The 16,991-nt window shown below is 34.2% G+C and overlaps 1 protein-coding gene and 1 long non-coding RNA gene across 15 annotated transcripts in view; one reads left to right on the top strand and one right to left on the bottom strand.

Annotated features, from left to right (window-relative positions):
• LOC102115922 (uncharacterized) overlaps positions 1-16,991 on the bottom strand; it is a 329,390-nt gene that overhangs the window by 101,256 nt on the left and 211,143 nt on the right. The gene's annotated exons all lie outside the window — the stretch shown is intronic.
• Positions 1-16,991, top strand: part of TMEM232 (transmembrane protein 232) — a 316,396-nt gene that overhangs the window by 205,282 nt on the left and 94,123 nt on the right. Inside the window, exon 14 of one of the 13 annotated variants that reach the window (XM_073994020.1) lies at positions 1,299-1,372. The exons of the other annotated variants lie outside the window; for them this stretch is intronic. Coding sequence (XP_073850121.1) covers positions 1,299-1,372 — 74 coding nt within the window. The remainder of the gene's footprint in view (positions 1-1,298; positions 1,373-16,991) is intronic. 13 annotated transcript variants of the gene reach the window in all.

Below are 16,991 nucleotides of genomic sequence, written 5' to 3'. Positions count from 1 at the left end.
TTATAGATAATTATTTGCCACATTAGTTAACTCAGTTTCTCTTCTTCAATTCAAATTTTGGTTCGATCACCTCCTAGGTGGTCTATCATTGAGCAAGTTCCTCCCTTCTCCGAAACTCTTCATGTTTGTAATAGGCATTATTACATAATACAAATCAATATTAATGTAATTCTTGTGAGATAAATACTAACTTAAAACAGAAACCAAATCATTCAATATTCAAAATTTTAAGACTTTATTGTATGTGTGTATACATACATATATATACATACTTGATATGTATCTTACATATCTAAGTTAGAGTCTTGAACATAGTAAGTCTTCAAAAACTGGTAGTTATGAGACTAATTAGATTTTATGTTTCAACTCCTCATAAATTTATTTCAAAGGACTCCAGGAAACATTGGACTTAGGAATGATTTATTAAAGTGAATAGTTTTCAAATTTATTTACAATTTCTCCAGTGGTAGATTTCTTTCAGATTCTTGGGGTCCCTGTTGTCATTTTAAGATACACAGAACGTTAAGATGTTAAAAGTCACTTTTAGACAGATTTTTAAAATAGATGAAAAATCACTCCTGATATATAACACAGGCCCTATTTTACATTGTAAATCTCTTAGTAAAGCTTTAATCACGACAGAAACTTTTATTTACTTTTTAACCCAAGTCATTTGAAGAATATATTGTTATATTTTTTCCTATTTATTTTAATACATTTACTATAAAGTCAGCTTTCCTTGTATTTTTAATTCATATTTTGATGTGTTTGGTGTTCTGTTGAGCAATTTATTCCTGATAGGCTGTGATTGATTGATTAATAGATAGCACACTGATTTTGATTTTACCATTCTGAATTTTTTGTTGTTGTTGTAAATTGTACCTGCTATATATTGTTTTATACGTTACATCTGATTGGCTTTGCCTTTGTGTCTTTTTACAATCTAATGTAGGAGCCTTTTGTTCCTGGATTAGAGGAATTTAACCCAGTGAATAAACTTAGCTGGACTAAACAGTTGCTGAAAATGCATCTGTAAATTTAAACTTAACTGTAAATTTTATTCAATTCCTGAATATATACTTTCTTATGTATTTATTCTTATTTATTTTTCATTTGACTAAGGTATTATCAATTGTTTTAAATATGTGCTCAATATTTGAAAATATGTTGTATTTGCCTCCACAAATAAGGAGTAATTTGGATTAATATGTAAAATCATTATCCTTTATAACTATTGCCACAGTATATTACTGTGTTTGCAAAGTCTAGTATAATATGTGATTCTCTTTCCTTTGTAGGATCTCCCCAGTTTTAAGAACTCTTATACATATTCTCTTTCATGAAAAATGCTCCAACTTTCTGTATATTAAAGGTAAAAAGTCAAAGCCTCTTTAGATTATAGACCCTTCCTTCCCTGATTTACCCCCTCATCTCTCCCTATCCTAGGTAATAACATCAGTAATTTCTTGTGTGTCCTTTCAGGGTCTATAAAATGCAAATATAATACATTATTAGTATTTTTAATTTTTTCCCCTTCATTTTAACATGAAAGTTAGCATAGTAAACATAGTATTTGGCATCTTGCATTTGTCATTTAACCTGATTTCAGGTACATTTTTCCATTCCAATACATGGAAAATTTTCTAATTATTATCATTTTTTAAACAGACAAGTTTTCCTTATTATGGATATATCATAATTTATTTAACCAGTTTTCTATTGGTTAAAGTCCTAGCTTGAATAATTAGACAAGAAAAAATAAAAGGCATCCATATCAGAATATAAGAAGAAAAACTGTCCCTGTTTTCAGGTGACATGACCTTATATATATATAACCCTAGAGACTCCACCAAAAAACTTTTAGAAGTAATTAATGAATTCATTAAAGTTGCAGGATACAGAGTCAACAAATAAAATCTGTTACATTTCTGTACACTAACAGTGAGCTATACGATAGAGAAATTAGGAAAACAGTTTCATTTACAATAGTACAAAAAAGAATAAAAAACTTAGGAATAAACTTAAATGAGGATGTAAACGACTTCTAGATTGAAAACCACAAACCCTTGGTGAAATAAAGAATACATAAATGAATGTCAGTTTGTATTCCTGTGTTGAAAGAATTAATCTTGCTAAAATGTTCACAGATTCAATGCTATCAAAATCACAATGGCATTTTCTAAATAAATATAAATAACAATTCGGAAATTCATATGGGAACACAAAAGATTGTGAATAGCCGAATCAATCTTGAGAAGGAAGAATAAACCTGCAGGCATCACACTTTCAGATTTCAAAATATATTACAAAGCTACTGTAATTAACACAGTATGGTATTAGCATAAAGACAGACGTATAGACTAATGAAACAGAATAGAGAGACCAGAAATAAATTCATGCACATATGGTCAATTAATCATTGACAAGGTTTCCAAGAATATATAACAGGGAAAAAAGATTCTCTTCAATAAATGGTGCTAGGAAAGCTGTATATCCACATGTGTAAGAATGAAATTGCACTCTTACACCAAGCACAGAAAGCAGATCCAAATGGATTAAAGACTTAAATGTAAGACATGATACTAAAAATCCTAGAAAGGAGCAAAGAACGAAAACTTCTTGACATTTGTCTTTACAATGTTTTCTTGAATATGACACTAAAACTGCAGGTGACAAAAACAATTAGAACTACATCAAACTAAAAGTCTAATGCAAAGCAAAATAAACAATCAACAAAATTAAGTCATTCTACAGATTAGGAGAAAATATTTGCAAACCATATTTATGACAAGGGTTTAATTTCCAAATATATAAGGAATTTCTTCAATTCCATAGCCAAAAAACTCTCAGATCTACTAAAAATAGGTTAACAACTTGAATAGATATTTTTCTAAAGAAGATATACAATTAGCAGTAAGTATATACAACAACGTTCAATGTCAGTAATCATCAGTGAGATCCGTGAGAGAGAAAGGGGGATGAGAGGTCACCTGAAGAGAAAGACCACATAGAAAAGAATCAGTGCCCCAGCTGGCAGCCCACGACAAGGCCTTAGACATACTAGGAAGCCATCTTGGACCATACAGCCCAGCCCAGCTCTCAGCTTAATGCACCTGCATGAATGAGCTCAGCCAATACTGTTTAGTGTGTAGATTAGCAATCCCCAGTGAGCCCTACCCCAATTCCTGACCTACAGGATTAGAACAGCAGATCATTATTGTATTATTATTATTATTATTATTATTATTTGAAATGGAGTTTTGCTCTTGTTACCCAGGCTGGTGTGCAATGGTGCGATCTTGGTTCACCACAACCTCTGCCTCTTGGGTTCAAGCGATTCTCCTGCCTCAGCCCCCTGAGTAGCTGGGATTACAGGCATGCACCACCACGCCTGGCTAATTTTGTATTTTTAGTAGAGATGGGTTTTCTCCATGTTTGCCAAACTAGTCTCGAACTACCAACCTCAGGTGATCCACCCGCCTTGGCCTCCCAAAGTGCTGGGATTACAGGCATAAGCCACTGCGCCCAGCCCATTATTATTTTAAGTCACTAGATTTTGGGATGTTTCTCAAGCAGCAATACAGGATGAAACAAAACTCTTCTTAATTATTACATAATAGTCTAATAGTGTCCTGTTAGATCCTCTTGTTAATGATTGATCTAGAAATTTTTCATAAGTAGTCTTAAGTAATATTTGTTTATAATTGTGTATTTCCTGTTTAATTTTTGTCAAGTTTTGCTATCATTGTTATTCTTTGGAACTTTTTTTCTGTGTTCCAAAATAATTTCAGAAGCTCAGAATAATCTACTCTTTCAAGCTATGTTAGAATTCCCTCTTTTAAAATTTTAATTATTATGAATACATACTAGTTGTACATAATTATGGAGTATACGTGATATTTTAACACAAGCATACAATGTATAATGATCAAATCAGAGTAATTAGGGTATCTGTCACTCTAATAATTTGTCATTTCTTTGTGTTAGGAACATTCCAACTCCACCCTTTTATTTTGAAATATACAATAAATTATTAACTATAGTTGCCCTGTTGTGCTACTGAGCATCAGATCTTACTCCTCCTACCAAACTCTCTCTCTCTTTCCGTATATATGTAGTTATATATGTATATATATTTATATGTGTGTGTATGTGTATATATGTGTATATATATAACCATTTAACCATCTTCTCTTTATCCCTCCCTCCTTCTTCACTCTTCACCACTCCTCCTGACTTCTGGTAGCCATCCTCCATCTCCATGAGTTCAATATTTATTTAACTTCTGAATATGAATGAGAACATGCAGTATTTGTCTTTCTGACCTGGCTTATTTAACTTAACATAATAGCCTCCAGTTCCCTCCATGTTGTTGCAAATGACAGGATTTCATTCATTTTTATAGCTGAATAATATTACATTGTGTATATATACCACATTTCCTTCATTTGTTCATCTATTGATGGACATTTGGGTTGATTCCAAATTTTGGCTATTGTAACAGTGCTGTGATAAACATAGGAGTGCAATATTCCTTGATATACTGATTTTCTTTCTTTTGGGTGTATACCCAACAGTGAGATTGATGAAACATATAGCAGTTCTGCTTTTGTTTTTTTGAGGAACCTCCATACTGTTCTCCATAGTGGCTGCACTAATTTATATTTCTTCCAACAATGCATGAGTGTTCCCCTTTCTCCACATCCTCACCAACATTCATCATTGCTTGTCTTTTGAATAGAAGCCATTTTAAGTGGGATGAGATGATATCTCATTGACATTTTAATTTGAATTTCTCTGATGATTAGTGATGTTGAACATTAATCATCAGTACCTTATGACTCTTCTAAGGTAGTTCTTTGTCAAAATTTTTTTTCTATGGCTGTTGACAAGATTGATATTCAGCCCAAATGCACATGTACGGCAACATTCAGTTTTGATTGTTGGAAGCCCTGCCTTAAAATCATCTAGAATATCAATCCTGAATATCAGTCTATTTAGATCTTTCTTTTTCTTAAGTCAATGTTAACAATTTTAACATTATCTTTTCTCTGAATATTATTTATTCCATCCCATTTTTCAGAATTTATTTGGCCATAATTGAACAAAGCAGTCTATTGTGATCCTGTAATTCTTTCTGTTTCTGTATTATTTTGCCCTTAACCAATTCTTACTTTGTGTATTTGAATTTTGTTCTTTTTGTTCACCTTAGTTAGTTTAGCTAGATGCTAAATCTATTTTATGTTTTTTTTTTCAATGGACCAGCTTCTAGATTCTAACTCTCATATATTTTTGTGCTTATTTATAAGAGTTTGTTACTTCTTTGGTCTATTTTGTGGTTAATTTTCTAATTTCTTGAAGAAGGTGCTAAATCATGTGGGAAACTTTCTTCCTTGGCATTTGTCTAAATCATTATTTAAGTTCCAAAATCATATGAGTGTTGCTGCCAAAAGGTACACTTTATTGCAGCTGTTATAATTGAGCGCAGCAAGGCTGATGGGCAGGCTTTCCTTTGTGTTCACAAATAGTCAACAGAAAAATGTTTGAGTTTTGAAATAGTTTTAAGCATTTTTTTTCAATAATTCTAAAATCAGTGAGGAAGACATATAGATTTGGGGTTAAGGATCACACAGCCTGGCTTTAGTAGTCTTGTGTGCAGAAATAAATACTGCAAAACTACTTGTGTATTTCCTACATTTTTATAAAATTGTAACACAATCAAGATACAATGAAAATGGCAGTTCTATGTGGCCTGGGTATTGGAATGTAGAGTCTCTGGATGTATTCTGTATATTCTGAAAGACAGACATGGAAGAATAATTCATCTGGAGCCACAAAGAGGACATTAAAGTGTACTTTGGTTTTGTGTCATGGACAGTTGAAGAAAGGGATAGCAAAAAATAAACTGGAAAAATAGAAAAAAATCAATGTTAACAAAAGCAGATTAAGAAAAAGCAAGAGAAAGTATATACAGGTGATGAAAAGGCAGGTGGAGATCAATAGTGCCTGCTGGGACACAAGAGATGAGAGAGAGAGAGAAAGAGAGAGAGAGAGAGAGAGACAGAGACAGAGACAGAGACAGAGAGAGAGACAGAGAGAAAGTAGACATAGAGGAAATGTGTGAAAAAATAGCAAATGGAGAAATAAGAGCAATAAGCAGAAATAAAGATGAAAGAGAACAAAAGGAAAGAGAAAAGATATGAGGGAAGAGACATACTGAGGATGAAAGGTACAAATAAAAGGATGTGCACAAGGTTAGGGAGAAGGGAAAGACAATATGCAAAGTCAGAGAAGAGTGAGACAAAAAAGGAGCAGGTGGGGGGGTTAAGACCCAAAAAGTCCTGTAGGTTTTGAGGGATTAGTAAATTAAGCTTCTCTTTCAGAGCCTGCAGTTCATTAAATAAATGACAATCATACATCACTGGTCTTAGAAAAAAATGCTGTCTGCTTATCCAGTTTTTCACAGTCCATTGCAGACTCTAGCAATTAAATTTAGAATGTCTCCTCCCTGAGTGAGAATTATTCAGCAGCACAGCAAGCTGAGACTTCCTCTAGCAAGAGTTACCTCAGTGTTGTTTCATGGAGCAGCATTCCCACTGCATCATTCATATAGTCTATGTGAATGTGACTCCCTGCAGTTGTGCATAGTATCAGCTCCAGTTAGGGGCTCATCTCTGGGTAAAACAGAGGTCAGTGGAATGGAGCTACAGCTTGATGACAACAAGATAAGCCTAGATCAGGCCTGGCTAAACAGTCTTTCCTTTCTTATTAGGAGTATGGATTATATATAATCCATATATATGGATTTTTGTAAGTTTTTTTTATAAGTTTTTTTATAAGTTGTGTAAAAGCAAATTTAAATCTAAGCTATGCATTGAAGAAATTTCTCTGGTTGACTAAACATTAACTTCAGGAAATTGATATTTCCTTTTGCTTGATTCTCCATCTAAACAAAAGTTCCATAGCTAGCTCCTTTTGTTAGTTCGTCTCCTCCAGCTTCTAGGCTCCCAAATCGAATTAATAGAGTGAATCAACACCTGAGCATGCTGAAACCCCACAGGTCTAAATACAAAGACATAATTTAAAGCATACAGTTCCTTTTCATCCCTGAAAGGTCTTTATTCATAGTGCCACATCACCGATTCCTCATTTAGTGTTCCTAGATATCTCCATTTTGTGTTTTCAACAAGTGGAAATGTGAAAGACACCAAGAAGCCAACATATAAGGACTCTTATAGAAGGTGAGGCACATTTAAAAGGGCAGAGAAGAGGAAAATTAAGACAATGTTTCTTTATTGTCTGGGAGGACTAGAGCATGCTTATTTCAGTGTGAAAATCTGAAAATTTTCTAGAAAGGAGAAGATGAGAACTTCCTTATTAATGAAGTGTCTGCTACATCTTATGACCCATAATTTTTTCCAAAAAAAAAAAATTCCTTATGTTTTTAGCCTATAGATTATTTTTAAAAATAATTTTGTCTTTACTATGTTTATAAACATATATTTTGCTCTGAATGGCTTGCAGGTTTGACTTTTTTTCTTTATGTAATTTTTTCAAAAGAAAATTGATCATTTTGCTTCTGTATGTTGATTTTTTTTTAACTTTTCTTTAAGCTAGTACAACATGTTGTTGGATACATGCTCTTTTTGCCCCTCAGCATTTTTTTTTAAAATATGAAAAAATCATTATGGTTTTTTATCATAAAAGTTGTAGACAAAAAAATAGGTATATAATAGTTTTACTTCAAAGCATAGTATTTCTCTCTTCCCTATTTGTCAGTAAAACTATCTCAAGTTTACCTTAAGGCTGAGAATTTAGAACTATGAAGATCAAATTTTAAAAACCCAATTCCCACATCTATACTTTCTTACTTCTGAGGTTTCTCGTAAGTGTATTTTCTAAACTTATTCCTCGAATCTCTAAAATCTCATCAACAACAAATTATTTCCACATATATAAAGACTAGGAGAACATTAATAAAACTTTGTTCATGCTTAGTTTGTTCAAATTTTTATGTTAAAGAATATTCATTAAACTAGCGCCTGGAAGAGAGCCCAGGTAGTGCTAGTAAGAATGAACTGAGAACAGTTGTTGTCATTTATGCAGAAGATTTTACACAGCTGACTTTACAGGAAGGCCGTACCCAAGGCTAGTGCTCCTCCTCTGCAGCTTCCTTTATAAAAGGAGCTGGTGCCGTGGTAATAGAAGTAGGAGTTGCTAACATTTACTGAATGGTGGAAAGATGGGAAAGGTAAGTGCTACGATACCCTATGAAATAGGTTAAGAATAGGCTTTATTGGAGAGACTTAGAAGTCAGCCGTTAGCAGAAAGAAGTACGTGGTTTACATTTCGAATTATCCCATTGATTAGGGGTGCTGGAGTCTGGGGAAGCATTTGAACATTCACTGGGTTTGTATTTCAAAGAGAGAGTGCCTGACTGCTACTCTACCTTCTTATAAGAGTGTAAACTCCTTTTCAGTGGGGAAATAAATGTTTTGGGCTCAGTTATCACACCATCATCAGTCAGTTAGGTATCATCTAAGGGAGGGGATGATGGAAATGCCAGCTGCCCAGAACCTGGAGGGCTTAAGAGGCGCTCTTAATGGTTGTAAAGAAAGCATTGAATCATTGGGAAGTTGGATTTAGGAGAAGAAACTCCACAAAATGGGAGATTCTTAAGACCCTCAGTTCTAGGTAGCACGTTGCTAGACAATCCAAGATGATCAATTTTGTTTGACACCCCACATGAGTGCATTTTATAAGCAAGGCACTATGTGAAGTACTACCCTTAGATGGAGTTATGATTATTTCCTTCATTTATAGACACGGATACTGAGTTTTGATAAGGTTAGTTAGTCCAAGGATTTGCAACCATAAGTTCAGAAATTTGAATTTAAACAAAGGCATTCTGACTCTTGTGTTCACTGTGCTGCTTTCTTCTCCCTCATATGAATTTTATCTGATATCTAAGCCTTGAGTAATTGTTTAAAAACATGTTCTAACAAACAGAATTTTTTTTCAATTTCTGCCTTATGGTTTTTGGAACTTGATTTTCATTAGGGGACTTATTTTTTCTAGACCTTGAAACTCTCTACTTAATTTTAGGAAATGTATATCAAAGAAGAGTCACTTTCTAGTAAGTCTAGTAAGTACATATAGAGAGAGTTTAAATAGAAGAGGGCCCCCAAAATAGACTTGGCCTCTTATTTAATATTGTGTGGGCTTGACCATGCCCCTAGGATGCCTAAGTAAAATGCCTTAAACCAATCTGTCTTGTTCTGTTTCATGAAGGAAAAAATGTAAAAAGTCTGTTTCTCCTTCACACTATATGAAATATGCTTAGTTTATAGGTTTTTTTCTGATTGATTTAAAGTAAGTTACTTAACTTCTCTGAGTCTTAGGCTTCTAATCTTTAAAAATTAAAAAGCTGTACATTGCTCTAAGGTTTGTCCTGAGGATACAGAAAAAGAAGGTAGATAAAGAGCCTGGACATGTCAGTTCCTTATCCTTTTGTTCTATAATTTACTAGATGTTCTAAAATATTTATTTTCTTTAGAATATAATATTTAATTCTTACCTTAGTAAGATTGTGATAAATAATAAGTGGAAGGTTTACATTTTTGTGCTTTTTTTTAAAGTCACGAATTGCTGCTAGCAACTTTTCAAGAGAACATACAGTTTCATGATGATTTCGTTTTTGGTTATGTTTTGTTTCCTTTCCTGCTTCTAGTTATTTAATTTAAAAGCAATTCATTTCTGGTTTTGACTATGTCAGACATGTATTTCAGGGGTATGGTGATAAGACATAGTATGAAAGAGAATCAGCATTGCTGGTCACAGTTGTTAGCTGCAGAGAGATAAAAAACACTGAGTGGTTCTTCAGAGATGGGCTTCTATTTATTGAGCCTTTGTGAAATAATTGAGTTTAAATAAATGGGTTGGATCATTGGCTTAGATCAGTTACTTAAGGTGTTAAAATGCCCAGAGATTGGGAGTGCAGATATTTCTTTGACATACTGATTTTATTTCTTCTGAATATATACTCAGAATATTAGGTTGGTGCAAACCTCATTTCAATTTTTGCAATTTTTAAAAATAATTGCAAAAAGTATAATTACTTTTGCACCAATTGTATTACTATATAATACAATTGCCATATCATATAGTAGTTCTATTTCTAATTTATTGAGGAACTTCCATAGTATTTTTCGTAATAGACATACCAAACTACATTTTCACCAATAATGTATAAGTATTCCCTTTTCTCCATCTCCCCACCAACACTTATCTTTTGTCTTTTTGTCTTTTTAATATCCATCTTCACAAGTACGAGTTAATACCTGTGGTTTTGATTTGCATTTCCCTGATGATTAGTGATGTTGTGAACCTTTTTCATATACCTACTTGTTTGCCATTTGTGTGACTTCCTTGGAAAAATGTCTATTCAGTTTCTTTGTTCACTTTTTACTTGGGTTACCTGGGATTTTCTCCTTTTTTGGTGGTGTTTTTCTGTTTTGTTCTTGTTTGGTTTTATGTGCTATTAAGTTGTATGAGTTTCTTTTGTATTTTGAATATTAACCACTTATTGGATATATGGTTTCCAGTTATTTTCTCCCATTCATAGCCTGTTTCTTCACTCTGTTGATTGTTTCCTTGACTTTGCAGAAGTTTTGTTTTTAGTTTAACGTAATTCCACTTACTCATTTTTGCTTTTGTTGACATTGAAGTGCTGTTGGAAGCTTAGAGATGGAATTCAACTATTAATGTCAAAACTATGCTTCAAACATCTATGTGCAATATATAACTCAGTTTATTTGCAAACTTGCCTTGGAGATAAATCAATGTCTATCTATCTGTTACATCTTCCCTCCTTTCCTGTCTTTCCATTGGTGAGACAGAACCTTGGTCTGAGCAGGAATTATAAGTGTCATCAATGGGGCAATAGCTTTAGCTGCCACTTTCACTGCCATAGCTTTATGCTTATACAAGTGTCTAGCTTTAATACAATCATCAACCCTAGGACTTCTCCATTCACAGTAACATGATGTGATGCAGAATCTTAAAAATAACACAAGTATTAAAATGATCTTTAAAAGCATTCTATATTTCAAATACGGATCAATTAGGATTAAAATGACAGCACTATGAGAAGATAAAAATAATACAACAGGAAACAAAAACAAGATCTACATGTTTTTGTTTTGTGTTTTGTTTTTTATGTGCTCTTTGCTCTTTCAAAGAAAAGGGCATTGTTGAGCTTGTGATGAAATATTTTTGCAGTAGTTGATAAACATTCATTGACTGCTTAATTAGAATGTAAACTCTCTGAAGCCTTAGTATCCAGGACAGATGTTTTCAGATTTCTGTCCGCCTGTCAGAGAAATTGATGTTTCCAACTAACCAGCCTTCTTATAGTGGTCTCTTGCTATGGATTTAAATGTAAGCAAGAAACAGACCTCCTAATAGAGGTAATGTGTTCCTTCAGTAAGCATTCATTGAACACTTCTATGTGAAGGCATTGTGGTAGGCTCTGGGAATATAAAGAAAAATAACCCGTGCCCAACAGCATGATTGATTGGATTCTTGTCTAGAACTACTGCTTGTGACTCTAGCATGTTGTTTGTGCACCAAAAGTTATTTGGAACTTTGCAACCAAATAGTTTACTTTTCCATAAATTCATTTATTCAATAATTATTTATTGAGTGCCTAATATAGGCCAGATACTATGAAAGAAAATGTCTCAGATATAATACTTAATAAAAATTATACTTCTTTCCCAATGGAACTTTTAGTCAAGTGTAGGAGGTAGATGTTAATTAAAACCACACATATACATGTAAAATTATGCAAAAAATGTATTACATCTCTGTAATGATGAGTGTGATGAATGAGAACTACATTGTGTTATAAATAGTGATGTGTCCTGAGGGAGAGGTACATGATGTATAAAAGCATGTACTGGTAGGGAGAGTTCAGGGAAGGGAGACTGTATGCCAAACGGAAGGGACAGGATGTGCAAGTTCCTATGTTGCAAGGAACCATGGAGCATTTAAGGAACTGAAAACCAGTGGTATGGCTGGCTCATCAAGACCACAGAGGAAGAGGTGACCAGGATTTTCCATTTTATCTTAGGAACCACAATAAGCATTAAATGTGTTTTATGTGGTAGAGTGAGGAGTGGAAGGTAATGAGTATGTGTTTGTGTTAGAGGTTGTGACATAATCAGAGATGTGAGGTACTATAGCTAAGTGACTTCGTTAACTTCTCTAAACCTAAATGTCTTCATATATAAAGTGATGTAATGATAACACCTTTATTGTTGGGTGCTTAGGAGAAATTAGGTAGTCAAGTGAATGTGTTTATTACGGTACCTGTTACAAAGTAAGCACAAAAAGTGTATTAATATTACATAAATGAATATAGTATAAAATAATCTATAAATATAATCTGATATATTAATATAGTATTATAAGTTGGTATAATAATTATTACTTAATATCATAATTTTTATTTTTCTTTTTTTCTTTTTTTAAATTATACTTTAAGTTCTGGGATACATGTGCAGAATGTGCAGGTTTGTTACATAGGCATACATGTGCCATGGTGGGTTGCTGCACCCATCAACCTGTCATTTACATTAAGTATTTCTCCTAATGCTATCCCTCTCCTTACTCCCCACCCCCAACAGGCCCTGGTGTGTGATGTTCCCCTCACTGTGCCCATGTATTCTCATTGTTCAACTCCTACTTATGAGTGAGAATATGCGGTATTTGGTTTTCTGTTCCTGTGTTAGTTTGCTGAGAATGATGGTTTCCAGCTTCATCCATGTCCCTGCAAAGGACATTAACTCATCCTTTTTTATGGCTGCATAGTATTCCATTGTTTATATATGCCATATTTTCTTTATCCAGTCTATCATTGATGGACATTTGGGTTGCCTCCAAGTCTTTGCTATTGTGAATAGTACTGCAATAAACATATGAGTGCATGTGTCTTTATAGTAGAATAATTTATAATCCTTTGGGTATATACCCAGTAATGAGATTGCTGGGTCAAATGGCATTTCTGGTTCTGGATCCTTGAGGAATCTCCACACTGTCTTCCACAATGGTTGAACTAATGTACACTCCCACCAACAATGTAAAAGTTTTCCTATTTCTCCACCTCCTCTTCAGCATCTGTTGTTTCCTGACACTTTAATGATTGTCATTCTAACTGGCATGAGATGGTATATTATTGTGGTTTTTATTTGCATTTCTCTATGACCAGTGATGATGAGCTTTTTTTCATATGTTTGTTAGCTGCATAAGTGTCTTCTTTTGAGAAGTGTCTGTTCATATCCTTCGCCCACCTTTTGATAGGGTTGTGGGATGTTTTCTTGTAAATTTGTTTTAGTATTGCCATTACTGGCTTTGTTAGATAAGGAGAACATGAAAGATGCCATTCAATATAGCATGCATGAGATTAGTGGCAGTAGAAATGGAAAGGAGGTAAGTAAATTGCATAATGTTTAGAATAAAGAGCAATAGCATTTGGTGATCATTAAATATGAAAAGGTGACAGGAAGGAGATGAAAATACCAAAGGTGCTTCTTTTTTTTCCAGGCTGAGCAACTGGTTGAATAGTTGTGCCATTCACTAAGACAAAGAATGATGGAAGTGGACAAGGCAGAGTTGGGGGTAGGAAAAGATTGTGGGTTTGGCTTTGGACATGTTGAATTTGTGGTACTGCTTTTGAGTTCTTTCAGTGGAGATGTTAAGTATGCAGTGAGTTTCACAGTTTTGTAGTTCAGGAAAGAAGCCTGGGCTGTGAGTCATTTGATTAAATGTGATGATTAAAGTCATGGGCATAAGCAACATTTCCTTGGGAAGGAACACAGAATAACATGAGAAACAGGCCTCTGGTAGAATTTTGAGGAATGTCACCATTCAATGTATGGAAAAAGAAGAAGGATATAAAAGCAAAAAACAAACCAAACCTTAGGAACAGCCAGAAAGTTAGAAGAAAATACAAGATGATTTATAAAATCTTAAGAAAAATTTATAAAAGATTGTGATAACCTTAAAATATGGTAATGCTTTAAATTTTTTAGGTGTATGGAGATGTTGATTTCAAGGACAGATAAAGACTTTCCTAAAATCTACCCAATCAGATAGTGATAGAATTGTGATTTTTCATTATCCGTGAGTGTGCATTGTGTTCACTGAATGTAGGTGACAACAGGAGTCATTCCTATATGTGTGAATGATATTTCTAAAGAACTTATAGTAGCAACCTAATAAAACATTTTTAAGTGTTTTTTTTTAAATGCATTACATGGGAAGGGCAGTAATTTGTATACCATATATAATATATGTATATTTATGTATATACAACAGAAATGAATTTAGATTCTCTAATAGAACATTTACACATATCAAAATACCAAGAAATCATGAAGGCAGATTATTACTTAGAAGCAACATTTAATGACTTTTCTGGTTAATTCATAGGTTTACAGGTGTTTGTAAAATTTTACTTGTCTATCAGAGTTTTTTGTTTTGGAGACATGGTCTTGCTCTATTGCCCAGGCTGGAGTGCAGTGACACAAATGTAACTCAGCAAACTCAAACTCCTTGGCCCATGAGATCCTCCTGCCTCAGCCTCCTGAGTAGCTAGGAGTTACAGGCACACACCACCACACCTGACTAATTTTTTAAATTTTTATTTTTGTACAGACAAAGTGTTGCTGTGTTGCCCTGGCTGGTCTCGAACTCCTGGCCTCAACTGGTCCTCCCACCTCAGCATCCCAAAGTCTTGGGATTACAGGCATGAGACACCATGACCAGCCAAAAAAAATTTTTTAAGATTTATGAATTAATTTTGCATATATATATATGTGTGTGTGTGTGTGTGTATGTATATATATGTGTGAGTGTGTGTGTGTGTGTATATATATATCATTAGCAGTGGCATTGTGTGTCTCTTCAATCAGTTTATCCAATAAACAAAGCATATATGCATATTTAGGGGATTGCTCTCTTTCCATAGCACATTTAGTCCTAGTACTTCATTTTCATTCATGAAAGGGAAACAGCACAAACAACTTGACCAGACTTTACATGAAAATGTTCATGTCAAGGGCAACAATGAAATCAGAAGTGTTAGAACAGACCCAAAAGATCCTCCAAACAGGCTTGAGGCGCTGTGCAATATGGACTCCCATGAGGAGTGCTAATGACCAGAAGGAGGGCACAAGGAAGATCCTAGTCAGAGAGGTGGAGACACCATGACTGTCTAAAAATTGTGTGACATTTAAGTTTCATGAATGTCTTTATTACCCCCCAAGAGATATGAGTGAGTGTGTGTGTGTGTGTGTGTGTGTGTGTGTGTAATTTTGTTTTTCTTGTATTTCAACTCCTACCTCCTTTTTAAGGGGTGCATCTACATCCAACACTAATCATGCCTTCTATCTTTAATAAATTGTCATATCCATTTATCATTCTGAACAGCTTCCACTTTCAACGCCAACTCTGTCAGAGCAATATAAGATCAGTAATTGCTAAGCATCCATCATATCTGAAGTGATATGTCACTAAATTCTTGGCTGTTCACAATAGTTCACTAACCTGAGTCTTGTTGAGCCAGAACTAATGTCAAGTGGTCCCCTTGGGTTTTTATTTTCTACATGAAACTATTTATTTAAAGAAAAACGCCTATCTTAAGCATGGAAATTTTACTAAACCATTTATGTAAGCAAGCCAACATTGTCACACAGAATTCTGAACACTGTTGCTTGACGAGTCAACCACCTATTAGCATGCAGATATCAAGCAAAGAGAGCTTGTGATAAGTAAATCATAGAAAAAAAAAGTCACGTATAATAATTTTTCCTTGCCTCTTTTCTTGCTGAATTAGAAATGGCATGTCGTACAGGCAGCAATGATTTTTCCCGGTCTCTCTCTAAAGACCATGCATTTAAAATAAAAATAGGGATCTGACATAATCATCCTCACAAATTCTCAAATGCCTGAGGGTCTTATTCCAATAATGCTCACTATCTGTCTATAAATTAAATACGGAAAGAAGAACAATATATGGCAAATCTACTTGGCACTTAGACAACTTCCATGATGGAACTATTTCTGGCTGGGAGAGTCAAGCCTGTTAAGAGTCAGCAAGGTGACATGGCCCATGGGCTTAGGAGGGGCAATTAACTCCACTCTGAGAACCTGAGTCAGCAATTCTATGTTAATATTCTGCATATTGGCTTCTAAGGCATTTTAGTCAAGTATGAGTTGGATTAACCCAGGGTAAAACTTTCCAGATTTATTATTAGCCTAACAGTATATTGCAGTAGTGGTGGTGAAGATGGTGGAGGTAGAGTAGTTGTGGAAGTGGCAGCAGCAATCGTCATCACATTCTCAGTCATCAGTAGCACTTGCTGTCACACACAATTCTTCACAGAGATGGCCAAAGAATTAACTACACGTTATGCATACTGATTTGAAGCAAGGAGAGGTTGTGACAAGTGCATGCATATCAAAAGAAGTAAAAAGTCACAAAAAATAATTCACAAACTCCCTTTTCCCCTTCCCCTATATTGTTCAGTTTCATGTACTACTCTATTAATAATCCCAATGTTGTGAAAACAGTGAAAAATCTCTAAATTCTGCATGCTAGAAATCCATCACTATTACACATGAGCCAAGATAGACCCAGTGAGTAGTATTACTGTAAATTCTTCCACCCGTGGCTCAGTAAGCAGTAACTTTAGCCTTGTATTTCAAAGTTTTATTACCACTTGGTCAAATATGTTCAGGAGTATGATAAAGTTATAGGCCCAAGAGAGTGGTAATTTGGCTGGAAGATATAAAAAAGGAAAAATATAATTGCTTTTTTTGGACACTATATAGACAGAACACTACATATTTAGGAAATAATATACTGAAATAAATGAAAGTACTAAAAGAGTTCTCGATGAGGAACTTTCTCTCCTTCCCACAGTCAG

Source organism: Macaca fascicularis, chromosome 6 (assembly GCF_037993035.2).
Source record: "Macaca fascicularis isolate 582-1 chromosome 6, T2T-MFA8v1.1".
In the NCBI taxonomy this organism is placed as follows: domain Eukaryota; kingdom Metazoa; phylum Chordata; class Mammalia; order Primates; family Cercopithecidae; genus Macaca; species Macaca fascicularis.
Note: the sequence above shows the minus strand (reverse complement) of the source record. Positions and strands in the feature narration are given on the sequence as shown.